The following is a 23,170-nucleotide window of genomic DNA, read 5'->3' as shown; positions in this document are numbered from 1 at the left end:
ACAAAAAGAAAAAAGTAACAGCTCGGAAAAAATAAACACAATGAGACTTTTTTTTAAAGGAATTTAAAAAAAAAGTAGAAAAAAAACACGGAAAAAAAAAAGAAAAAGTTTGTTGCATTCAAATAATTTCCAATTGTATCAAGTGAATCTTGTTGCCAACTGTCATGTCCAGCATGGTCACCATGGCGACAGGCTGGCCCCGCCCCCTGGGCACCAGCTGAAGCAGATCAGCTAACTTACGTGTGTGCTACGTAAGGGTGGGTTGTGGGTTTTGCGGGTGCTGGATCATTGCATTTTCTGATTTGCATTTGCTGTCTGCAGCTCCCGTTCTGTTTGCTCTGTCCTGTTTTGTTTGAGTCGGAAGAAACCTGTGTTTGCACGTTTTTAGTTAAAGCCTGTTTGTTCTGTCTTGTCCCTGAGTTTTGGACGACTTTTATTTTGGTAAATAAAAGTTTTGATCGTCAACGCAATTGAGTTCTCCCTTCCTGCCTCCGTTCTGGTCCGGTCCACCTCGTGACACCAACATTGTACTTCCACTAAAAAATGTGACTACGTGCAGTTCTGTATCTTGCAACCGACTAAATAAGCCCCCAAAAATGTTAGTATTATGCGACAAAAGATACCAGGAAAAAAAAGAAATGGAAATCTTGTGAAAGAATTGTAAAAACAAATGACGTTTGTAGGCCGTACAAGCTTTGCAATAGTACATGAGTCAATTCATTCAAAAGAGAAAAATAATTTTGCATTGCCGGAAACTCAGCAAAATGTAACGTGATGTCAACTTTTGGACAAGTTTGATAATGACTTAGTTGCCGCACTTGGGATTGCCGTTGCTCACTGTTGTTTCAAGCGTTGCTCGCCGACTTTGTGTGAACGCTCAGACCCCTAAGGAAAATTACAGGGAACATTGCTCTCAAAGTCTTTACTAGGAGCCGTGGAATAAAAGGAGTATGTTCATATTCTTGGCCAATTTGGGTGTGCTTTAGAGTCGGGATAAGAATGTATTATTACGTTCAGATATGGCATCTTACTTTGACAACACTATTAAAAAATTGTGTAGTAGTTCACACTGTTGATAACTGGGCTCGCTTTGCACTCAGTGAACCAAGCTATAAAAGGGGGTGTGTCTACTTCTGTGCTGTTTCATCCTCCATCATTGCAGGAAAGCAGGTCAAACGTGAATAAATCTCTCTCTTGAGAGAAAAAAATAGAATATTCCGCCTTGAGGCACCGATTCTGGTTTGAATTTCCTGATTATGCAAGGCAAGAAAACTAATAATATTCCAGTGCTCGTTTTACCTGTGAAAAGTGATGGGTCCCGGGGACTCGCATGCTCAAAAATCGATGGGTCCCAACAGAGATCAATGGGTCCCCAAAATTTTGTGTTATCGGGGTTGAAATTGTAAATCGGTGACAAATATATAATATAAATCTATATATTCATTTGGTTTTAATCATCACAGTTTATTGGTAATACAAATCAGTTATCACTTCAGATTTTTCAGTTCACAAGAATATTGTACATTATATATAATAATATTGCTGAAATGTGATTCTATATTTTCATTCAGTTTTAATCATCACACTTAATTGGTAATACAAAGCAAGTTATCACTTCAGATTTTTCAGTTTATATATTCTTCGTGGTTTGCTGTCCCGCCACAGTTGTAATGCCTTCTCAAGGTCCAATCCATTATCATCCTCCTCATAGCGTCACCAGGAATATAATTGAGTCCATTTTGGCAGAAAAGTCCTTTTCTTGCTAGGAGTATTCTTTTGTTTATTTTCTTTCATAGAATCGTTCGCTTCAATACGCGTGTTTTCCTTGCCACCGCGATCTTCCAAGGAATTTCTCCGCCGTTTTTTCGTGCCGGAATTATTGCCGTTGTTATCACTTTCTGCATTATGTTCCGACTTATTACTGACACTGAAGAAATTAACAATTTTGTGTTGATTTTCACCTAATACTAATTGTTTTTTCGGAGACATACTTAACCTTCACCTTCCTTCGACGACAACCACCAAAACAATGTCGTCATCTCGAAGCAACGAGATCTCGTTTGCCGAGATCGGCGTGCAGACGAAAACCTGAACCGCGAGACCAAAACAAGAATGGCGGATCTGCCTGACGAAAAGTTTGGAGTGCGGTAAATCTTTGTTAAAAAATGATAATGACAATTTTGTGTCAAAAAAGTTGCGTCCCAGGGCCGCACGTTGATTTGAGACGATGCGTCCCCAGCAAAAATGATGCGTCGAGGACGCAGGGACGCGGGCAAACGAGAACACTGTATTCCAAAAGGATGTGAGAACCTTGTTGTAGTTTTGGACGCACCATCCTCTGTTAGAGCGTTGCATAACCCTGCGAGCACACATTGTGCTTGTTACTCGCTAACAAACTAACCTGATTTGACTGGAAATCCTATTACAGTCTCCCTGACAAACAGCATATTGCCCTTTATGTAACACGAAATGTAGGATTGGGTCGCGTTCCTGGATTTCTGAAAATCCTCTTGTGCTCGACGCAGCCTTTGACCTAAAAAGGACAGCGCACAACAATACCGAACGTTGTTGCAAACCGTAACGGTACTAATCCCTGATAGCTTATTATGCAATTAACCTCATAGCGTTTGATCCAACAAATTGAGTCACTTTCATTTGGGGGAAAGCCAGGAGAACGTCATCAAGTCCGCATGTAAGCCGGAGAGGGCCGTTTTATCATTTTGCATGAACAAACCACCATAAAAAATGGGAAAAATATTTACAAAAAAACCCACATTATTACACATATTTTGGCAGCACGGTGGCGCAGTGGTTAGCGCGTGTGCGGCACAGTTCTAAGGTCTTGGGAACCTCCTGTGTGGGTTCAAATCCAGCTACCGGACTTCTTGTGCGAAGTTTGCATGTTCTAAATTGTCCCTAGGTGTGAATGAGCGGGTGAGTTGTCTGTCACCGTGTGCCCTGCGATTGGCTGGCAACCAGTTCGGGGTGTCCCCTGCCCACTGCTTGCTGGGATGGGCTCCAGCACCCCCGCGACCCTACTGAGGATAAGCGGTGTAGCTAATGAGATGAGATGAGATGAGATGAGATGAGACATTATTTTGGCAGCACAGCGGCACAGCGGTTAGCGCGTGTGCGGCACAGTTCTAAGGTCTCGGGAACCTCCTGCCTGGGTTCAAATCCAGCCACCAGCCTTTCTGTGCGGAGTTTGCATGTTCTCCCCCCTGTGCTTTGCATGGTTTCCTCCCAGATTTCAAAGACATGCATGTTAGGCTAATTGGCCGGTCCAAATTGTCCCTAGGTGTGAATGAGCGAGCGAGTTGTCTGTCCCCTTGTGCCCTGCGATTGGCTGGCAACCAGTTGAGGGTGTCCCCTGCCATATGCACGGTAAAGAACCCCGTTTCCCTGCACAATAAAATTCTTACTTTGCTGTCCACACAGTTGCCAGCAAAAAATAAAATGGAAACTAAGAAATGATTGGCATTTCTTGAATCCCAAGACTTTAACCTTCCGAATGATATTTGGAACGATGCATTTGAGTGAATGGTTACATCGTACAGACACTGTTTCCGTACATGTCTGAGACACGTATTTGCGTCTTTGCAAGCTTTGGGAATGGAAAGGGGGTAATAAGTTGGACTGAACGATCTGACTGTTTTGTCAACGTTCCCATTGTAGCGCCTTATAATCCGGTGCGCCTTATGTATGGAAAATATAGGACCAAAAACTATTTTTGGGGGGTGCGCCCTATAACCCGGTGCGCCTTATAGTGCGGAAAATACGGTACTTCCATCCTCATCCAGGATTCACACAGCAAAACTGGAAAGGAAAATCCAGGCTGTGGAGATGCGATGCTACAGGAACCTTTTGGGTATCAGTTACTTAGCCTATGTGACAAACCATTCAAAACACCATCAGAGAGCATTTTGGACCCGTCGAAGAACTGTTTTAGACTCTGCGCCGACAAAAACTTCAGTGTTATGGTCACAAGATCACCAGGACTAGCTAACACTATTCTCATGGGCACAGTCCATGGGGGCCGGAGGAGAGGAAGGCAAAAATAAAGGACTGGGCCAACAACATCAAGGAATGGAGTGGTGCCAACCTTGCCACGACCTCAAAACAGACAAGGGATATACATGTACATTTTACCTGTGAAAAGTGATGGGTCCCGGGAACTCGCATGCTCAAAAATCTATGGGTCCCAACAGAGATCTATGGCTCCCCAAAATTTAGTGTTATATTGAAATTCTAAATGGGCGACAAATATATAATAAAAATCTATGTATTCATTCAGTTTTAATCATCACAGTTTATTGGTAATACAAATCAGTTATCACTTCAAGATTTTTCAGTTCACAACAATATTGTACATCATACAAAATATTATTGCTGAAATAATTATATCAATCCATATTTTTGTTCAGTTTTAATCATCACAGTTATTTGGTAATACAAAGCAGTTATCACTTCAAATTTTTCAGTTCACAATATTGTACACTATAAAAAATAATATTGCTGAAATATTAATATATTCATGCAGTTTTAATCATCACAGTTAATTGGTAATACAAAGCAGTTATCACTTCAAATTTTTCAGTTCATATATTCTTTGTGGTTTGCTGTCCCGCCATAGTTGTAACGCCTTCTCAAGGTCCAATCCATTATCATCCTTCTCATAGTGTAACCAGGAATATAATTTAGTCCATTTGGGCAGAAAAGTCCTTTTCTTGCTAGTATTCTTCTGTTTATTATCTTTTGTCGAATCGTTCGCTTCAAAACACGTGTTTTCCTTGCCTTCGCGGTCTTCTGATGAATATCTCCGCCGTTTTTTCGTGCTGGAATTATTGCCGTTGTTACCACTTTCTGTGTTATGTTTCGACTTATTACCGACACTGAAGAAAATTACCAATTTTTTGTTGATTTGCACCTAGTACCAACTGTTTTTTCGGAGGCATACTTCTCTTTCACTCGACAACCGCCACAACAATGACGTCATCTCGAAGCAACGAGATCCCGTTTGCCGAGATCGGCGCGAGACCGAAACAACAATGGCGGATCTGCCTGAGCAAAAGTTTGGAGTGCGGTGAATCTTTGTTAAAAAAAAAAAAAAGTAATCGGGTAATAATGACAATTTGGTGTCAAAAACGTTGATTAGACACTATGCGTCCCCAGCAAAAATGATGCGTCTGGGACGCAGGAACGCGGGCAAACGAGAACACTGCTCAAAATAAACAAAATGTTCCGTCAATAAGAGCAGAATGTCGTTTATTTGCTTGTTTCTTTGTTTGTTCGTTTGTTAGTTTGTACATTTATCAAGCCACACAAAGCCACTTACTTGGCCAGCTTCATCTCGATCTGCTGACGGATGGCCTGACGCTCCTGGTCGCTGCGGACAGGGAAGATATTGCGGTCCTCCAGCTCCTGTTTGCTAGGTCGGTTCCGAAGCTTAACAGCCAAAAGCTCCTTCCTCATCCTTCGTGGAAGGGTCCCTGAACATACACAGAATTCAATCAATAAGTGTTCCAAAAACACATTTACCGTAAATTCCGGACTATAAGCCGCTACTTTTTTCCCTAACTTTCAACCCTGCGGCTTATTCAGTGATGCGGCCAATTTATGTCATTTTCCTGACGGCCGCTAGCGGCGCTCGAGTGTTGCTACCATTAACTGCCCTGTCAAAGCTATATTATAATTATTAAAGCTTTGAAAACTCTCTCGGTGTACCGTCTTTCTTTGTAAATATGTGTAACCATGTATAATATGTATTTGCAACTGTATATTTTTGTAATGTATTTATTTGTATTTATTTTAGACACTTATTCTGATATGTTTTGGACGGGTGAACGAAAAATGAGGGGCGGAACAAACGCGGGGTGCCGAGTTTAAGTGGGGACCGCTAAAGGTGAGGGACAGACAAGGAAAGAAGGGGTAAAAAGTTGGTTGAAGATAAAGGAGTTGCGTCAGTAAATGTGTTCATCTGATATATTATTCCCACCCTTACCTTTGGAAATATACACTTTTTTCCTTGGATTACTTTCAACGGGACCCGGATTCTGCGGGTCTGCATCAAACCTTAAGTACCTGTATCATTTTCCGTTCATATTGCCGGCTGTGATTTTTGGACTGTGGACCTTAATGAAGGACATTTACTTTCAATCGCGGGACTTGAAGTCGGGTTTGGGTAAATTTTGTGTTTGTGTTACATGTTTAAATGTGGGCGCATGCGGCTTATATACAGGTGCGGCTTGTGTATGGACAAAATCGGTTTTCCTCTTAAAATGTGGTGGGTGCGGCTTATAATCAGGTGCGCTCTATAGTCCGGAATTTACGGTAATTGCTTTGGTAGTTAGCCTGTATAACTATTTAAGATCATGATTCAGATTGAAATTATTTATTTGGTTGAAAAGACAACACAGGGTGCTCTATTCTCTTCGCTTGTCAAAGCCTCAAAGCAACTTTATTGCTCCTCAGTAAAATGATTGTTATAGACCACACACACACAAATCCTTAGCATACCACTATTAATACATTCTACAACTTTCTACATATTCTATGATACTAACAGGGTTGGGTAGGGTTACTTTCACTTGATTACTTTCAATTACTTTTGGAATACTCCAATACCAAATATGCTAATAAAGGACAAAATATACTAAATATGAATAAAATGACTCAATTTTGTGCAGGCTTGGGGAGTAACGGAATACATGGAACGGCAAAAATGATGTTGGCAAGCTGTTTGGATTTGTTTTCATTTTTTTTCTGTGGCATTTTATGTTCGTTTTGCCGGAGATCAAAGAGATCAAAGCCAGAAGAGAAAGCTTACCATGTGTTGTGAGTCATCATTTTATTTATTATTACTTATTTGGTGCAGTGGTTAGCGTGTGTGCGGCACAGTTCTGAGGTCATGAGATCGAACCCTCGTGTTTGGTATTTGCATGTTCTCCCCGTGCTTGCGTGGGTTTCCTCCGGGCACTCCGGTTTCCTCCCACATTCCAAAAACATGCATGTCAGGTGAATTGGCCGGTCCAAATTGTCCCTAGGTGTGAATGAGCGAGTGAGTTGTCTGTCTCAGTGTGCCCTGCGATTGGCTGGCAAGCTGAAATGTGTCCCCTGCCCACTGCCCGAAGATAGCTGGGATGGGCTCCAGCACCCTCGTGTCCCTAGTGAGGATAAGCGGTGCAGATAATGGATGGAGGGATGGATGGATAGACTATACAGTCCAAAAAGGCTGTAGATTTTATAAATCAGAAAATGATGACAAATCTACCTTATTTTTCTGCAAAATTATTTTGCCCTGATTAGAGGCACTTGGCAGAACTTTTTCTATAAAGGGTGCATCACAAAAAAAATTGTTGAAAAACACTTGTCAAATCAAAGCACTTTGGTTTCTTAAGCAAACTATAAAATCATTATATTTGGACACTCTTTGGTTAAATAAACATACACATATTATAAGAGTACGATTGAACCCATTATATGTGAATTACAATTGAGTCAGAGATATAAGTGTAAATTAATAATTAACCTGGAGCTCTGTAAATCAGTCCGCACGTCTCTTTTTGCTACAGGCAACTGAAATCATCTACATGAATTCATTGTGTGTGTTTCCTTAAGTGCTGCCGTATTACGGGTCAATGCAGTGAGTCACTCGGCATAAAAACATACAGCGGAAGGCAATCATTTTTCTTACAGAGCCCTCATGTGGGTAGTAAAGCCCCTCACTGGTGACTCATCTTTTGAACTGCAACAGTGTAACGTGTTGCTTGACTAACCTAAGAGTAGGGAACATAAGGCTCGCAAGGCTGATGTGGCTGTTTTGACACTTGTATTTGATTCTGAGATAAAACTAAACATATTCACATTTTTAGCCGATTTGCGCCAGGAAAGAAATATCTCCATGTTTACCACTGGTGGCGGTAGCACTCAGGCACACCTTTTACCTTTGAGGCCAGCATGCCGATATGTCATTTGTATAACTTTTCTTTTATTGTATTTTTTATTTTTATTTATTTAGACAATTAAATACATCATGTTTTCCCTATTCAAAGCATTTTGACCAGACCTTCTCCAATCATCCCTTTTCTTCTTATTCTTATTCTCCGCCCGCCACTCCGATTTGTCAGCCTGCCGTCCCAGCCTCTCCCTGTTCCTGCTTTTTCAGAGGCTGAAGTGTGGCCACCCTCCTCGGGAGCATCAGCTCATTCTGGGGTGTGATGTATTTTGTTTTTGTTGGGACTTCTGGAACCGTCCCTTGAGGAGGGCTTCTGTCACGGTTGCTATGGCGCCCACTTGGTCCCAGCCGGGTGGCGCCGTGTTCTTTCGCGGTTGCCACGGTGCCCAATTGGCCTCTCCCATGGACACTGGCTGAGACGCGTTGACTGATTGCTCCTTGGGAGTACTTAAACGCGGTCCTTTGAACAGTGAGTTGTCTGGGCGTCTGTGAAACTTCTGGAAGACTCCTGTTAAACTCTGTGTTAAATGCCTAGTTCTGTGAACCTACCTGTGTTTGATCCTGTTTTATTTTTGGCCTGATCCGTTTGTTTTTGACAACTTTACTTGTTCGGATTTGAATCCACTTCCGCGACCATCGATCCCCGGATCGAGTGTGCGCGCGTTCCTCCTCTCCCTAATAAATTGTGAGTACCTACGCTATTTGGTTCTGAACTCTTGTTTCCTGCCCTGGTCCGTGACAATATATTGTCGTTACAATGCTACTTTTTTCGTTTGTCTCCCTTTACTTTAGTTCTGAATCAGTTCTAATCCAAATATCATATTTATTTATTTTATGCTGTTTAAATTTGCATTGTCGTTATGAAATAAAAACAACCTACCCTGTATTTACATGGACCGGATCCATACCAAAGTTTCAAGTAGCGCCTACTACTAGTAAACAGTACTTCAAAAGAAATAAAAGTATAATCACGAATACTCTCTGTTTCTTATATATAAACATCTTAGCTGCACATTAATGAATACTGTGCTCGAGGCCACCATTCAAATAATGTTATTTTTCTCATCAATACAAAAATGTGCAAAATGTTTAAGTGTTCACTACAGGACTCTGCACTACTGATCCACAATTTGAGTGCCAATCTAGGCCAGACTCTTCCATACAGCTGACCCGGCACAGACAACAAACTGACACCTCTCGAATTGCTACATTCATACTTATCACCTTTACCCTTATACAATGGCACCACACATGCACTACACCAATCAACAGGAACCACACCACTTAAAAAGCATACACGCAACAAGCATATCGATGTCCTCTTTCTTCCACTCAGTCGCTTTACTTCCACATCCTCTCACATTTAGTAACCCTATAATTAGGGTTTCCGAGACCTTTCATGTGGTTATATGTTAGAGGAAGTATGATTTACTTCTCAAACGGCTTTTCATACACAACCCTGAGAGGTGAGATGATCACACTAGGTGTGAAAAACCTATTTAATAATAGCAATATAAATGGTGTTTGAGAGAATAATAGTGTGTGAGAAAGTACAACAGTATGTGTAAGAATATAGTAGTGTGTACAAGAGTATGGTGGTTTGTGTGAGAGAGTATAATAGAGTGAGTCTATAAGAGTTTAGTAGTATGTGTGAGAGAATGTAGAAGTGTGTATGAGAGTATAGTAGTATGTATGAGCGAGTACAGTAGTGTTTGTAGAGGGGTATAATGGTGTCTGTATGAGAAAAGAGTTTTGCATGGGTGAGAGTAAGATGTTCTATGTTCAAGAAAGTATGATGTTTACAGGGTGCTAAAAATTATCGTGAGTATGTGTAAAGTAAGCTACTTTTAGTTATTGTGTATTTCTCAGACTCCTATGTTACAAATTAACTTGCTATGAAATGAACTTATTTAACCTGTTTTTCTATTTTTAATACACAAGTAATCATTCACACACACACATAGTCACATTCAAAGATCCACGTTTTTCAGTCTTTTTCCATTTGTATGTAATGTAATGCGCATGCGTGACTCCATTGTATGTACTGTGCATGCGTGACTCTTCAATAAATACAGCTACTGAAACCGGAAGTCGATAGTCGAGAAGGATCCGGTCAAGCTAGCTGGCGGATCTCTCTCCCTACTGCAGTAGTCCTTTTAAACCTCAATATCTGCCTCTGCCTGAATTATTTGGTCAGTAGTAGGTTTATATCTTTTTAAACTCGAACCGTATGCCTGTCATCATTGCAGTCGGAGCAAAAACTGAGTGTAAACATCAACAGAGATAGTGCTGCCTCACTGAAAAGACAAGATTACCGTATTTTCCGCACTATAAGGCGCACCTAAAAGCCTTTATTTTTTTCAAAACCTGACCATGCGCCTTATAATACAGTGCGCCTTATATATGGATCAATATTAAGTCGCAAAGTCTTGCAACTAACTTGCAGCCGCCAACTAGATTTTCCCCGAACGCCAAATAGTTTGCGGTGTATGCTGGGATTTATTTACCAGCATTTCATTGGCTAACCAATGTGTCAATCATCATTTGAATCGATCACTATTGGCTAAAGTTATTCAGAGGTAAAGGGGCGGATCCTTTTTATCATTTACAGGCTGGCATAGGCTTAAGCGGCAAAACAAAGCCTGCAATTGGCCGAAAAAGATGAATGTGAATAGCACGTTGGGTTGACGGCATAGAGAAAGCATTTTTTACTATTCTGTATTTGTAAATATTTTATTCTCCTGGATTCACTACACACACGGATATAAGAGGACCATGGTTGCACATTATTATTGAACACAACGACTTCAGTGAGCTACTCCGGCTATATATTTTCCCTGTATCTTGTTTCAGACTGAACTCGATGTTTCTGTGATAAGCGGTGCAGATGATGGATGGAATGGAGTGTCTATTTTAAAATTAAACTCAATTCCAAGTGTTTATTGTCATATGCACAGTAAAGTTGCGAGCGAAAAAGAAAATAGAAACTAAGGAATGGTTGGCATTTCTTGAATCCCAAGACTTTAACCTTCCGAATGATATTTGGAACGATGCATTTGAGTGACATCGTACGGACACCGCATCCGCACGTGTCTACAACACGTATTTGCTTCTTTGCAAGCTTTGGGAATGTTAAGGGGGTAATAAGTTGGACTGAACTATCTGACTGTTTTGTCCACGTTCCCATTGTAGCGCCTTATAATCCGGTGCGCCTTATGTATGTCAAATATAGGACCCAAAAATATTTTTTCGGGGTGAGCCCTATAACCCGGTGCGCCTTATAGTGCGGAAAATACAGTACATTGAAGCTGAGGCTGTGGGGGAGAAGACTTGCCAGAGATCACGGACTCGTTCCAGCTGTCCTGGTCGTTCAAGTACTCATCCAGGCGCAGGTTTTCCTTGTTCTCGTCAGACTGCTTTTTGGTTTCCGGCTCGCCTGCATGTTCCCTTTCGGTGCTGGAAGTGCGGGAAAGCCGACTGTCGAGTCTGCGTTTGGGAGAGGGTCGCACCTCCTTCATTTGGAAGCTAAAGTAAGGCAAAGAAACAAGATTGGCAGAAAGTAACAAAACGAAAAATCCTTATACAGTGGAACCTGGGTTTTCGGACGCCTCTCAGTTCGAACAAATCGGAGTCAGACTAAAAATTTCGAGAAATTCTTGCTCAAATCGGAGTTCGAACGCCGGTAATGCGTGAGTGCGTACGCTAGAGTGCGATGCTGAGCGGCGTACGGGTGTAGATCGCTCTTTTCCTGACCAACTGTGCTTCCTTTTGCTTTTGCTTTTAATATAGGTGTACCAAGTGTTTTAGCCCCTAATTATGCCTCCAAAGAAAGTCAGTGCAAGCAGCAAAGTTGCTACAGGTGAAAAAAGAAAAGTAGTGCGTACAACTATTGCATTTAAGAAAGAAATAATAGCAAAATATGAAGTGGGTGTGCGAGTGTCTGATCTTGCCTGCGCCTTCTGCTGACCACCACAAAGGTAAGAAATCCTATTCATAATTCTTTTCTTTATCCTTTTTTTTTATTTTTACATGTTCATGTTAGCGTAATCTTTCGTACGGAAGATTACGATAACGCGAACGTACGATTAGCCTGGGTTAGCTTTAAGTTTACGTTGAACATTCAAGGTAAACATTCAGGGTGCTGGAACGGAGCCCAACTTTCAGGGTGTTGGAACGGAGCCCCCTTTCCAATGGCTCACCACTTGTTGTGGAGACCCGGGTGCTAAATGACTTGTAAACGACCTGATTTTTTTATTTTTACACGTTCATGTTAGCGTAATCTTTCATGCGGAAGATTACGATAACGCGAACGTACGATTAGCCTGGGTTAGCTTTATGTTTACATTAAACATTCAAGGTAAACATTCAGGGTGTTGGAACGGATTAAAACGATTTACATTATTTTTAATGGGAAAAATGATTTCGGTGATCGAACAAATCGGTTTTCGAACAGGGTTCTTAAACGGATTATGGTCGAGAACCGAGGTTCCACTGTACCTAAATGTAGGGATGGAATCAAATCATCAGGTCTTTATTTACTGGCAAATTACGACGTCACAGTTACTTGCCCAAAAAAGAAACTACAAATATTATTGGCCACTTAGAACCACGGTATAGTGTTTATCCGACTATAGGCGTGGAGTAAAACACTGTTATCATTTTATGATTTATTGCTTTAGATCGAAACATCCGCTTCTACTCACTAGAGTCGCGGGGTAGACCCAAATATTTAAAATAATATGAACTCAGCACCTCGGGCAAACAAAGAGGATTGATTGTGTTACTTTGTCATGAAGGCAGGAAAGGGGTCAAAGTTGTAAAGGTGAGAGGTTAGATAACAAAAGACATGGTTTATATTTGCAATCTATATTAGAAGTTTAAAGGTTATTATGTCTAACAGAGACGCCGACAAAGGCAGTTTCAAATACTATGTAGTTTAGCTAAATGAGGTGAAACATCTATAAGTGTTCTTAAATTTTGTTTTAGAGTATCAGTTATAATAAATGTATTTTCCCAGGTACTTTCACAGACGGGCAGCACGGCAGCGCAGTGGTTAGCGCTTGTGCGGCACAGTTCATGTCATGGGAACCTGTCGTGGGTTCAAATCCAGCTCCAGACTTCCTGTGCGGAGTTTGTATGTTCTCCCCGTGCTTGCGTGGGTTTCCTCCGGGCACTCCGGTTTCCTCCCACGTTCCAAAAACATGCATTTTCAGGTGAATTGGCCCTAGGTGTGAATGAGCGAATGAGTTGTCTGTCCCTGTGTGCCCTGCGATTGGCTGGCAACCAGTTCAGGGTGTCCCCTGCCCACTGCCCGAAGATGGCTGGGATGGGCTCCAGCCCCCCCGCGACCCTAATGAGGATAAGCGGTACGGCTGATGAGATGAGATGAGACTTTCACAGACAGCCACAAGACGGCACGAGACAGATGGGAGGGTCGCCATGGTCTCCAGACTATGGCCCAGGTGCTTTTTGCAACCTGCTGACCATTTCTCAACAACACGCATTATTCAGTGGCCCATTTCTTGTATCTTGAACACATTTTACCCATAAAAATCTATATATCTATCTACCCTCGAGAAGGGTGACCGACAGCAAGACAACACATACAATAACAAAGAAAATAAAAAGGGAAAAAGTGGTGAAAAAACACACACAAAATTTTTAGGGACCATGGTCAACCCAAATGCCCAAACACCCAAACCAGTTAAGCACCTTGGCACCCAAGTCTGTCATGCTTTCGTCCCTCCAGATGAAACAGGACACAAGAAAGCGGCCATGTCACTCGGGTCAGGGTGACACAACACACTCTTCTGTTCAACAGCAGGGCCCGACAGCTTTCACTGGTTTACCCCTGCCGCATCATATGGGTGTCCTGCCCATCCCTTAGAACGCGTCCAAACATTGGGATGAGCACTCGGTAGAGGTGGCGTCTGAAAATTCTCTCACTTGGATTTTCTCTCGTATGTCGGACTAAATTTTCGCTTGAACTATATCTCATTCTTCAAATTTCTCGTAACACGAGTACCTTGAATGAGAGAGGCCCTTGTATACTGAAAAATAATACTTGCTACTAGAAAAAAGTAGTTTTAGTATACACTGCACAGCCTTTTTAATACTTCTTATTACTAAGAGCAAATATTGATATTAAATTAAAACAAAATGTTTACGAGGGAAACGTATACATTGACGGTATGGGTGTGCGACGGCATCAAACCTGTCTTGTCTATGTTTTGTGGCTAGTGCACGATGCAGTTCCTCGATGATGCAGCTAGGGGGCAGTTGAGAATGAAGTGCACCGAGGTGGGGGGATCCGGTCGGTGTGGACATGCGGCCTCTCAACAAGGAGCTATGGGGGTCTTTGGGAAGTGTGAAATTCCTGGGCAACGTGGCTGGAGATTTTTTCACTCTTACTGGTGGATGACCTGGGAAACCAGCATCAGATGTTAGCATTATATGAACCAGCAGGGGGTGCCCAAACCCCCTTTTTATGAATAAGCCATTAGAAAAAAATCTCACCATCCAGGCTGCCCAGTCGAGTGAGCACTTTGACTTGCAAGTTGGGTCCTGGGGGGGTGCTGGCACGTCTCTGAGGGTGAACTACTTCTTTTTTGCAGTCAGGAGCATCCATTTTTGAACACTCATCATAAAGGTCTCCAGTTTCACTCTGGTTTGGATCCACCACTGTTTTGCAATCCTCCACATTTTGCACTAAAAGTGGCAACGTGAATTCCGTCGTCCCGTTTAAGATGTGTCCTTCGCCACCTGTAGCACGGTTTTGGTAATAGATATGAAAAAAATAATCATTTTTATTGTTCTATTCGGCAGCACGGCGGCGCAGTGGTTAGCGCTTGTGCGGCACAGTTATGGGAACCTGTCGTGGGTTCAAATCCAGCTCAAGACTTCCTGTGCAGAGTTTGTATGTTCTCCCCGTGCTTGCGTGGGTTTCCTCCGGGCACTCCGGTTTCCTCCCGCGTTCCAAAAACATGTATTTCAGGTGAATTGGCCGGTCCAAATTGTCCCTAGGTGTGACTGAGCGAGTGAGTTGTCTGTCCCCGTGTGCCCTGCGATTGGCTGGCAACCAGTTCAGGGTGTCCCCTGCCCACTGCCCGGAGATGGCTGGGATGGGCTCCAGCCCCCCCGCGACCTTAATGAGGATAAGCGGTACGGCTAATGAGATGAGATGAGATTGTTCTATTCAACACTTATCATTAGTATTATGTCTACACAGGAAAATAAAAAAATAAAAAAATCTTATTCAATTGGCAGAAAAAAACGTTTATTCCAAGTGTTATTGATGATTGATTGATCGATCGACCGATTGATTCATTGACATTTTAATATCCCCCGTCTGTTCTTCCATTATCATCCATCATCTGCACCGCTTATCCTCAGTAGGGTCGCGGGGGGGCTGGAGCCATCTTCGGGCAGTGGGCAGGGGACACCCTGAACTGGTTGCCAGCCAGTCGCAGGGCACACAGGGACAGGCAATTCGCTCGCTCAATCACACCTAGGGACAATTTGGACCGGCCAATTAACCTGATAATGCAGGTTTTTGGAATGTGGGAGGAAACCGGAGTGCCCGGAGGAAACCCACGCAAGCACGGGGAGAACATGCAAACTCCACACAGGAAGGCTGGTAGCTGGATTTGAACCCATGACCTCAGAACTGTGCTACACACGCTAACCACTGCACCGCCCGTCTGTTCTTAAAATAAATAATTACAATGAAGTAAAATCAACAACTTTGAGAAACTATTGCGAAGATAGAAAAAAAGAGACCTCACAGGTAAAAGCAACAACATATAGTTAATTTTAAACATTTAAACCACAGCTGACAAATCTCTCAACACGCACAGTAATGTGATTGATGTTGTCAAGCTGTTTGGATTTATTTTCGTTTTGTTTCTGTCGCCTTTTATGTTGGTTTGGCCGGACGTTGCATGTTGTGCTAAAAGGCTAATTCCCCTTATAGAGATCAAAGAGATAAAAGCCAGCAGAGAAGCTTCCCAACTGTTGTGTTGTGACTCATTCATTTGCAGTTAAATTGTACCCGTTTTTATACTCATTATTGTTAATATTTTTTATTATCTCATATATATAAAAAGGATGATGTTGGTTAAAATTCAGACTAAAGAAAAATATGTTGAATTCATTGTAAACGTAAAAAAAAAACTATACGATCTCTTGTTAAAAGTATCTTGGATGTAAAAATTTATTGATGGTTGATATTCTATAATGTATTTTATGTAAACTGAAACGAAAGCTCTTTGATATGGTTTGTGGGCAGTCTAACAGCGAGCTGTCAACGATTTCAAAGAGATCAAAGCCAGCAGAGAAGCTTACCACGTGTTTTGACTCATTCATTTGCAGCAACTGTAATAAAAACCTCATCATCCAGTCCAGCGTGAATGTGGATCCATGGTGGGACCGGTATACTGCAGTTACACGAGTATAGTTTGAAACTTATCAGGGTTTCATAGACCGTATAAAAAAGGATTTCACGGGCCGGATAAAATTGTACGCTGGGCCGGATGTGGCCCACGGGCCGTGAGTTTCACGCCTGTGGGCTATACAAATAAACATGCCTTGTCTTGACTTGACTTAAAAAACACCTTACAAAAATGGTTTATGTTCTTCAATTAAATTCAATCTGGCATGTCAGCAAATCTTTGAATGCTAGTGGACCTCAACTACCCGTTATTGTAGTTCTACAATTGCAATGTATAGGCAGGGTTGGGTAGGGTTACTTTAACTTGATTACTTTCAATGACTTTTGGATTACTCCAATACCAAATATGCTGATAAAAGACAAAATAACTTTTTTTCCTTGGATTACTTTTAACGGGACCCGGACTGTGCAGGTCTGCATCAAATTTTAAGTACCGGTATCATTTTCCGTTCATTTTGCCGGCTATGGTTTTTAAACTGTTCGCAGCACGGCGGCGCAGTGGTTAGCGCTTGTGCGGCACAGTTCATGTCATGGGAACCTGTCGTGGGTTCAAATCCAGCTCCAGACTTCCTGTGCCGAGTTTGTATGTTCTCCCCGTGCTTGCGTGGGTTTCCTCCGGGCACTCCGGTTTCCTCCCACGTTCCAAAAACATGCATTTCAGGTGAATTGGCCGGTCCAAATTGTCCCTAGGTGTGAATGAGCGAATGAGTTGTCTGTCCCTGTGTGCCCTGCGATTGGCTGGCAACCAGTTCAGGGTGTCCCCTGCCCACTGCCCGGAGATGGCTGGGATGGGCTCCAGCCCCCCCGCGACCCTGATGAGGATAAGCGGTACGGCTGATGAGATGAGATGAGACTTTATGTTCAGTTAAGATCGCGGGACTCAAAGTAGGGTTTGGGTTATTTTTGTGATCGCATGCGGCTTATATACAGGTACGGCTTGTGTAAGTACAAAAGCGGTTATCCTCTTTAAATGTGGTGGGTGCGGCTTATAATCAGGTGCGCTCTATAGTCCGGATTTTACGGTAGTTTCTTTTGTCTTTTATTAGCATATTTGGTATTGGAGTAATCCAAAAGTAATTGAAAGTAATCCAGTTAAAGTAACCCTACCCAACCCTGTGTATAGGACATTTAGTAGTGTATCTCCTGTTTTACCTGCTGAAGCTAGATTGTGACCCGGTTCTTCAGTGGCACCAGCCAGCATCTCTATGGGCTCCTCATCCCTCTCATCTGCATCGGAATGGTTTGGAGTGTCCTGGTCTTCGCTGTTGCCTCCACAAGCAAGCTCTGAATCTGCAAGAAGAATGAGTTTGGATGCATGCTGGCATCATTCGGCAAATCCAATACACTGTAAAATCGTGTAATAGATGATATATTGGTGCACCTGTCTCCATTTTTCCCGGGTTCTGTTTGAGGGGTTCGTCTCGTTTTTGTCGTACAGCTGCTTTTTTCTCTGATACTGCAAAATGAACCAGTAAAACCAGTACAGACAGTGTTAAATCAAGTCATGTTTATTTGTACACTTAATCACATGATGTCTCAAAAGAGTTGTAGAGGCTACAGACCAATGTTCCCTGTCATTTTCCTTACGGGTCTGAGCGTTCACACAAAGTCGGTGAGCAACACTTGAAACAACAGTGAGCAACAGCAATCCCAAGTGTGGCAACTAAGTCTGTCATGTCCAGCATGGTCGCCATGACAACCAGCTGGTCCCGCCCCTTGGCACCGGCTGTAACAGATTGTCTAAATTGCGTGTGTGCTTCTTAAGGGCGGGTTTTGGGGACTGCCGGTTGCTGGATCATTGCATTAGTCTGTTCTGTTTTGCTCTGTCCTGTTTTGTTTGATTCGAGGAAGACCTGTCATGCCCGTTTGTCTGAGTTAGTAACTTTAAGCCTGTTTGTGAGTATTACCCAGTCTGAATTTCTGATTGCCTGTAAGTCTGTTTTTGTTTTGTTTTTGTCCCTGCGTGTTGGACAACTTTTATTTTCTTAATAAAAGTAACTGATCGTTACGCAAATGAGTTCACCCTTCCTGCCTCCTGGTCCGGTTCCTTGACAAAGCCATTATCAGACATGTCCAAAACTTGACATCAGGTTACATTTTGCTGAGTTTCCGGCAATGCAAAATTATTTTTCTCTTTAGAATGAATTGACTCATGTACTATTGCAAAAGTTGTACGGCCTACAAACGTCATTTGTTTTTACAACAATTCTTTCACAAGATTTCCATTTCTTTTTATTTCCTGACATATTTTTTCGCATAATATTAACATTTTTGGGGGCTTATTGAGTCGGTTGTAAGATACGGAACTGTACTTAATCACATTTTTTAGTGCAAAGTACAATGTTGGCAACAAGATTCACTTGATATAATTGGAAATTATTTGAATGCAACACAAACTTTTTCTTCTTTTTTCCGTGTTTTTTTTCAACTTTTTTTTAAATTCCTTAAAAAAAATCTCTTTGTGTTTGTTTTTTCCGAGCTGTTACTTTTTTCTTTTTGTTCTCTATTTACTTATGTCCTACCTTTCTTTCTTTTCTTTTTTCTTTTTTTTTTTTTCTAAATTTTTCCTTCTTTTTTTCTCTTCCTTTTCTTTTTTTCTCAGCTTTTCACTACTTTTTCATTTTGTCGTTTTTTTCTTTTTTGTTCTATTCCCCCTTCCTTTAAGTCATTTTGTGCATAATATTACATAATATTTGGTCATGTAGGGATGAAAGAAGCAAAAACAACCTGAAAAGCCGTTTAGGACCCGAAAGAGCCGGTTCCTTTTAGTGAGCCGAGCCGAAGAAGCCGGTTCTCGACAAACTCTACTAAACTTTACTCAACTTCGTTCTACTTCCACTTTTACTTCAAAATACCGCATTTAGGACACAGCGTCAGGGGAACTCGTGTATTTTTACCTTCATGCACTGTAACTTTGACTTCATCCGCTTATTAATTAGCAATTTCGAGCCCTGATTTTTGTGCGCTGGCTAGATTTTCTTGTGCGCTGAGAATGGGCGAGCAGTGCGCAATTGCGCACGCGCGCAGCTTAGAGGGAACACTGCTACAGACTACTATTACACCTGATCTGAAACCTACAGGATGGCAAGGAAAAACTCAAAAACCTCAGCATAAGGACAATGAAGAAACCTTTATTCTAACTCAGAGCCACATGGTGGAAAAGAAATCCTCATTGGGCCCTGACTAGTAAATTGATATAAAGTGTGCTTTAGCTGGAGGGATGGGGTGTTTTTGGAGGCTCACGTTAAGATCAAGATTCAGGGATGAAAAGTTCGATTATAAAACGATTATTCAGGGGTTTTTTTTCCTCTCGTGTCGTGTTTATGAACTGTGCAATTGTAAAAAACAAAAATCATTTAACGATTGAATTCATTTCCATAACAGTTCATTCAGGGACAGTAAAGGAAACTTGAAAGTGACAAAAACTGTCATGTCCAGCATGGTCGCCGTGGCGACCGGCTGGCCCCGCCCCCTTGGCACGGGCTGTAGCAGATTTTCTAATTTGCGTGTGTGCTTCTTAAGGGCGGGTTTTGGGGATTGCCGGTTGCGGGTTCATTGCATTACTTTGCATTATTCTGTTCTGTTTGACTTGAGGAAACCTGTACTTGCCCGTTCTGAGTAAAAGCCTGTTTTGTGAGTATTCCTAGTCTGAGTTCCTGTTTGCCTGTAAGCCTGTTTTTGTTTTTGTCCCTGAGTGTTGGACGACTTTTATTTCCTTAATAAAAGTAACTGATCGTTAACGCGAATGAGTTCACCCTTCCTGCCTCCTGCCTCCGATCTGGTCCGGTCCCGTGACAAAAACAGCTCTCAAACATTTTTCAAACAAATTTTTATTGAAATGATTTATTCAATGATTTCAGTCTTTTTCTTCGTTTATTTTGTTTTATTTTGCTGAAAATATTCACCCGAATTTGGGAATTTTGTGGTGAGTTTTCATTGGCGGGCCACATCCTCCAGGGTAGATCTGATTTTTAGGAGATTTAATAAAAAGAGAAGGCTGAAGGGGGGGATTTTAGAACTTATTAGGAAATTTGCATTGTGAGGGTTTTTTGGTACAGTCCTTTCATCTTCTCCTTACAAGTTCAAAATGAATTGATGTCTTCTCTCCTTATTTAGGATGTCTACTAAACTGTAAACGTAAATTTCCCAACATTGACGAATCTGCTCACCAGCAGGAGGCTTCAGCTTCTCGTTTTTCTTCTTTCTCCATTTCCAAGGTTTGAAAATGCGCCCCAGGTTGGCCAGTTTACTGTTGCGTCTAACGGGCGGTGTTCGGACCCCTGAGACCAGACAGCCAGACTGCAGCGCCCTCTGTTGGTCCATCGCACCTTTAAAATGAGAGCAGAAAGATCAGCACTAAAACGGGATTATTTCATATTCATTGGGTGAGAACCGGTCATGTGAGTGTCGCGTATGTGGGTCACAGGCAATGCGCGCGTGCGCAATCGCGCACTGCCTGCACATTCTCAGCGCACAAGAAAATCCAGCCAGCGCAATGTTCCCTCTAAACTGCGTGTGTGCGCAATTGTGCACTACCCAGAGTTTTTCCGCGCGCAAGAAAAGCTAGCCAGCTCATAAAAATCAGGGATAAAAATTGCTAATTAAGAAGCAAATTAAGTCAAAATTACAGTGCATGAAGGTCAAAATACACAAGTTCCCCTGACATTGTGTTCTAAATGCGGTATTTGGAAGTCAAGGTCGAAGTAGAACGAGGTTGAGTAAAGTCAGTAGAGTTTTTCGAGAACCGGCTTCTTCGGCTCGGCTCACTAAAAAGAACCGGCTCTTTCGGATCCTAAACGGCTCTTCAGGTTGTTTTTGCTTCTTACATCCCTATATGACCAAATATTATGTAAAATTATGCACAACATGACTTAAAGGACGGGGGAATAGAACAAAAAAGAAAAAAAAATACCAAAATGAAAAAGTAGTGAAAAGCTGAGAAAAAAAAGAAACAAAGGGAAGATAAAAAAGAAGGGGAAAAAATTAGAAAAAAAGCCAGAAAAAAAGAAAAGAAAGAAACAAAGGAAACAAAGTAAATAGAGAACAAAAAAAAGTAACAGCACAATGAGATTCTTTAAAGGAATTTTTTAAAAAGTAGAAAAATAACAGGGAAAAAGAAGAAAAAGTTTGTGTTGCATTCAAATAATTTCCAATTATACCAAGTCAATTTTGTTTCCAACATTGTACTTCCACTAAAAAATGTGATTAATTACAGTTGTGTATCGTGCAATCGACTAAATAAAATGTCGATGTTAGTATTATGCGACAAAAGATACCAGGACAAAAAATAAATGGAAATCTTGTGAAAAAATTGTTGTAAAATCAAATTATGTTTGTAGGCCGTACAACCTTTGCAATAATACATGAGTCAGTTCATTCAAAAGTGAAAACATTTTTTTGCATTGCCGGAAATTCAGCAAAATGTAACGTGATGTCAAGTTTTGGACATGTTTGATAATGACATAGATAGATAGATAGATAGATAGATAGATAGATAGATAGATACTTTATTCATCCCCGTAGGGAAATTCACACTTCCAGCAGTCTACCCTGTTGTTTATTAACAGATTAACATGATGCCCTAGGGGTGCTTGTAGCGGAGTGGATGACGTCACACGCCAGTCCAAAAGTTCGACATCCCTGCGGCAGATGGAAATATTTTTCTTTGTGTCCAGGGATACACCACCTCGTGTTAGCAAGTCCGTCTCCTCTCCGATTCCCATAGGCATTCGTGTCCCTGTATAGCGGCGCTAAAGCCGGATAGCTAAAAAAAAAATAGCTCCGGGTAGCTCTGGGTGGCTACACGTTAGCGTCCGGGGTGATAAAACGTGAGCCACGTTTCCGCAAAACACAGCAACTGCGCTCCCTGTGCGCTTCGATGTTTTCCACCAGCACTCGTTGGTCTTTTTTGTTAGTGAGTTCACATTGGTACCGAAGACTTATAACGCCGCTACCCGCTTAGCCAGCTCCGGCTCTTCTTCCATGATAGGCCCCTTCATCACGCCGGCACGAGAATTCTTCAGGGCAGGGAGTCGATTCCTCGAATAAACGCCTTTTTGTGCGCTAAAACCCATGTCCATAGGATAGAAAGTCATCCAAAGTGTAGTTGGCAAACGGGAAGAAAAACACCGAAGATAGGAGCAGACAATAAAACAATAAATCACAAAAAGTGAGAGATAACAGGGCAGCTGCTGGAAAAGGCAGCCGCTCGTCTTTGATGACTTAGTTGCCACACTAGGGATTGCTGTTGCTCACTGTTGTTTCAAGCGTTGCTCACCGACTTGGTGTCAACGCTCAGACCCATAAGGAAAATTACAGGGAACATTGATCACAGACGGTACATGTTAAATAGATTCTAGTCTAAATTTGGAGGCAACCATCGAAGGAAAGACAGGAAATTGTGATTTTTATCCTGAGCTCAGATGGGTTTAGATTATGTTTAGAAATAGCAGAGATGCTCTTCTCGATACAAAGAAAAATACTGTTCACCTGGTGGTTTAAACCCAGGTCTGATACTTTAAACACGAAGTAAACGGTGTCTTATAAAAACAACTACAAACGACTGATCTACTATTATAGTCTTTGGCTTCCCTTATTTGATTTAAGAGAAAACATGTTTGTCGGGAAAATCTTAATCTTTTGAATGTTTTAAAGCATAAATCAATGGGTTGCATTGTCTATTTCAAGGACACCCCACTGGTACAAAAAACCCTTTCATCAGTTAAAAAAAAACATTGACTTGAATAATAGGCAAAAACACATGAAGT

General features: G+C 41.8%; 1 protein-coding gene across 2 annotated transcripts in view; it reads right to left on the bottom strand.

Annotated features, from left to right (window-relative positions):
- phactr3b (phosphatase and actin regulator 3b) overlaps positions 1 to 23,170 on the bottom strand; it is a 72,216-nt gene that overhangs the window by 34,196 nt on the left and 14,850 nt on the right. For both annotated transcript variants that reach the window (XM_088339056.1, XM_088339057.1), the window contains exons 2-8: positions 20,573 to 20,731; positions 17,785 to 17,859; positions 17,556 to 17,693; positions 14,471 to 14,716; positions 14,169 to 14,376; positions 11,289 to 11,479; positions 5,336 to 5,489 (exon numbers count right to left, since the gene is read on the bottom strand). In XM_088339056.1, the coding sequence (XP_088195182.1) occupies positions 5,336 to 5,489; positions 11,289 to 11,479; positions 14,169 to 14,376; positions 14,471 to 14,716; positions 17,556 to 17,693; positions 17,785 to 17,859; positions 20,573 to 20,731 (1,171 nt within the window). The remainder of the gene's footprint in view (positions 1 to 5,335; positions 5,490 to 11,288; positions 11,480 to 14,168; positions 14,377 to 14,470; positions 14,717 to 17,555; positions 17,694 to 17,784; positions 17,860 to 20,572; positions 20,732 to 23,170) is intronic.

Source organism: Urocampus carinirostris, chromosome 6 (genome assembly GCF_059441175.1).
Source record: "Urocampus carinirostris isolate Australia breed hairy pipefish chromosome 6, RoL_Ucar_1.0, whole genome shotgun sequence".
NCBI classification, from domain to species: Eukaryota; Metazoa; Chordata; class Actinopteri; order Syngnathiformes; family Syngnathidae; genus Urocampus; species Urocampus carinirostris.
Note: the sequence above shows the minus strand (reverse complement) of the source record. Positions and strands in the feature narration are given on the sequence as shown.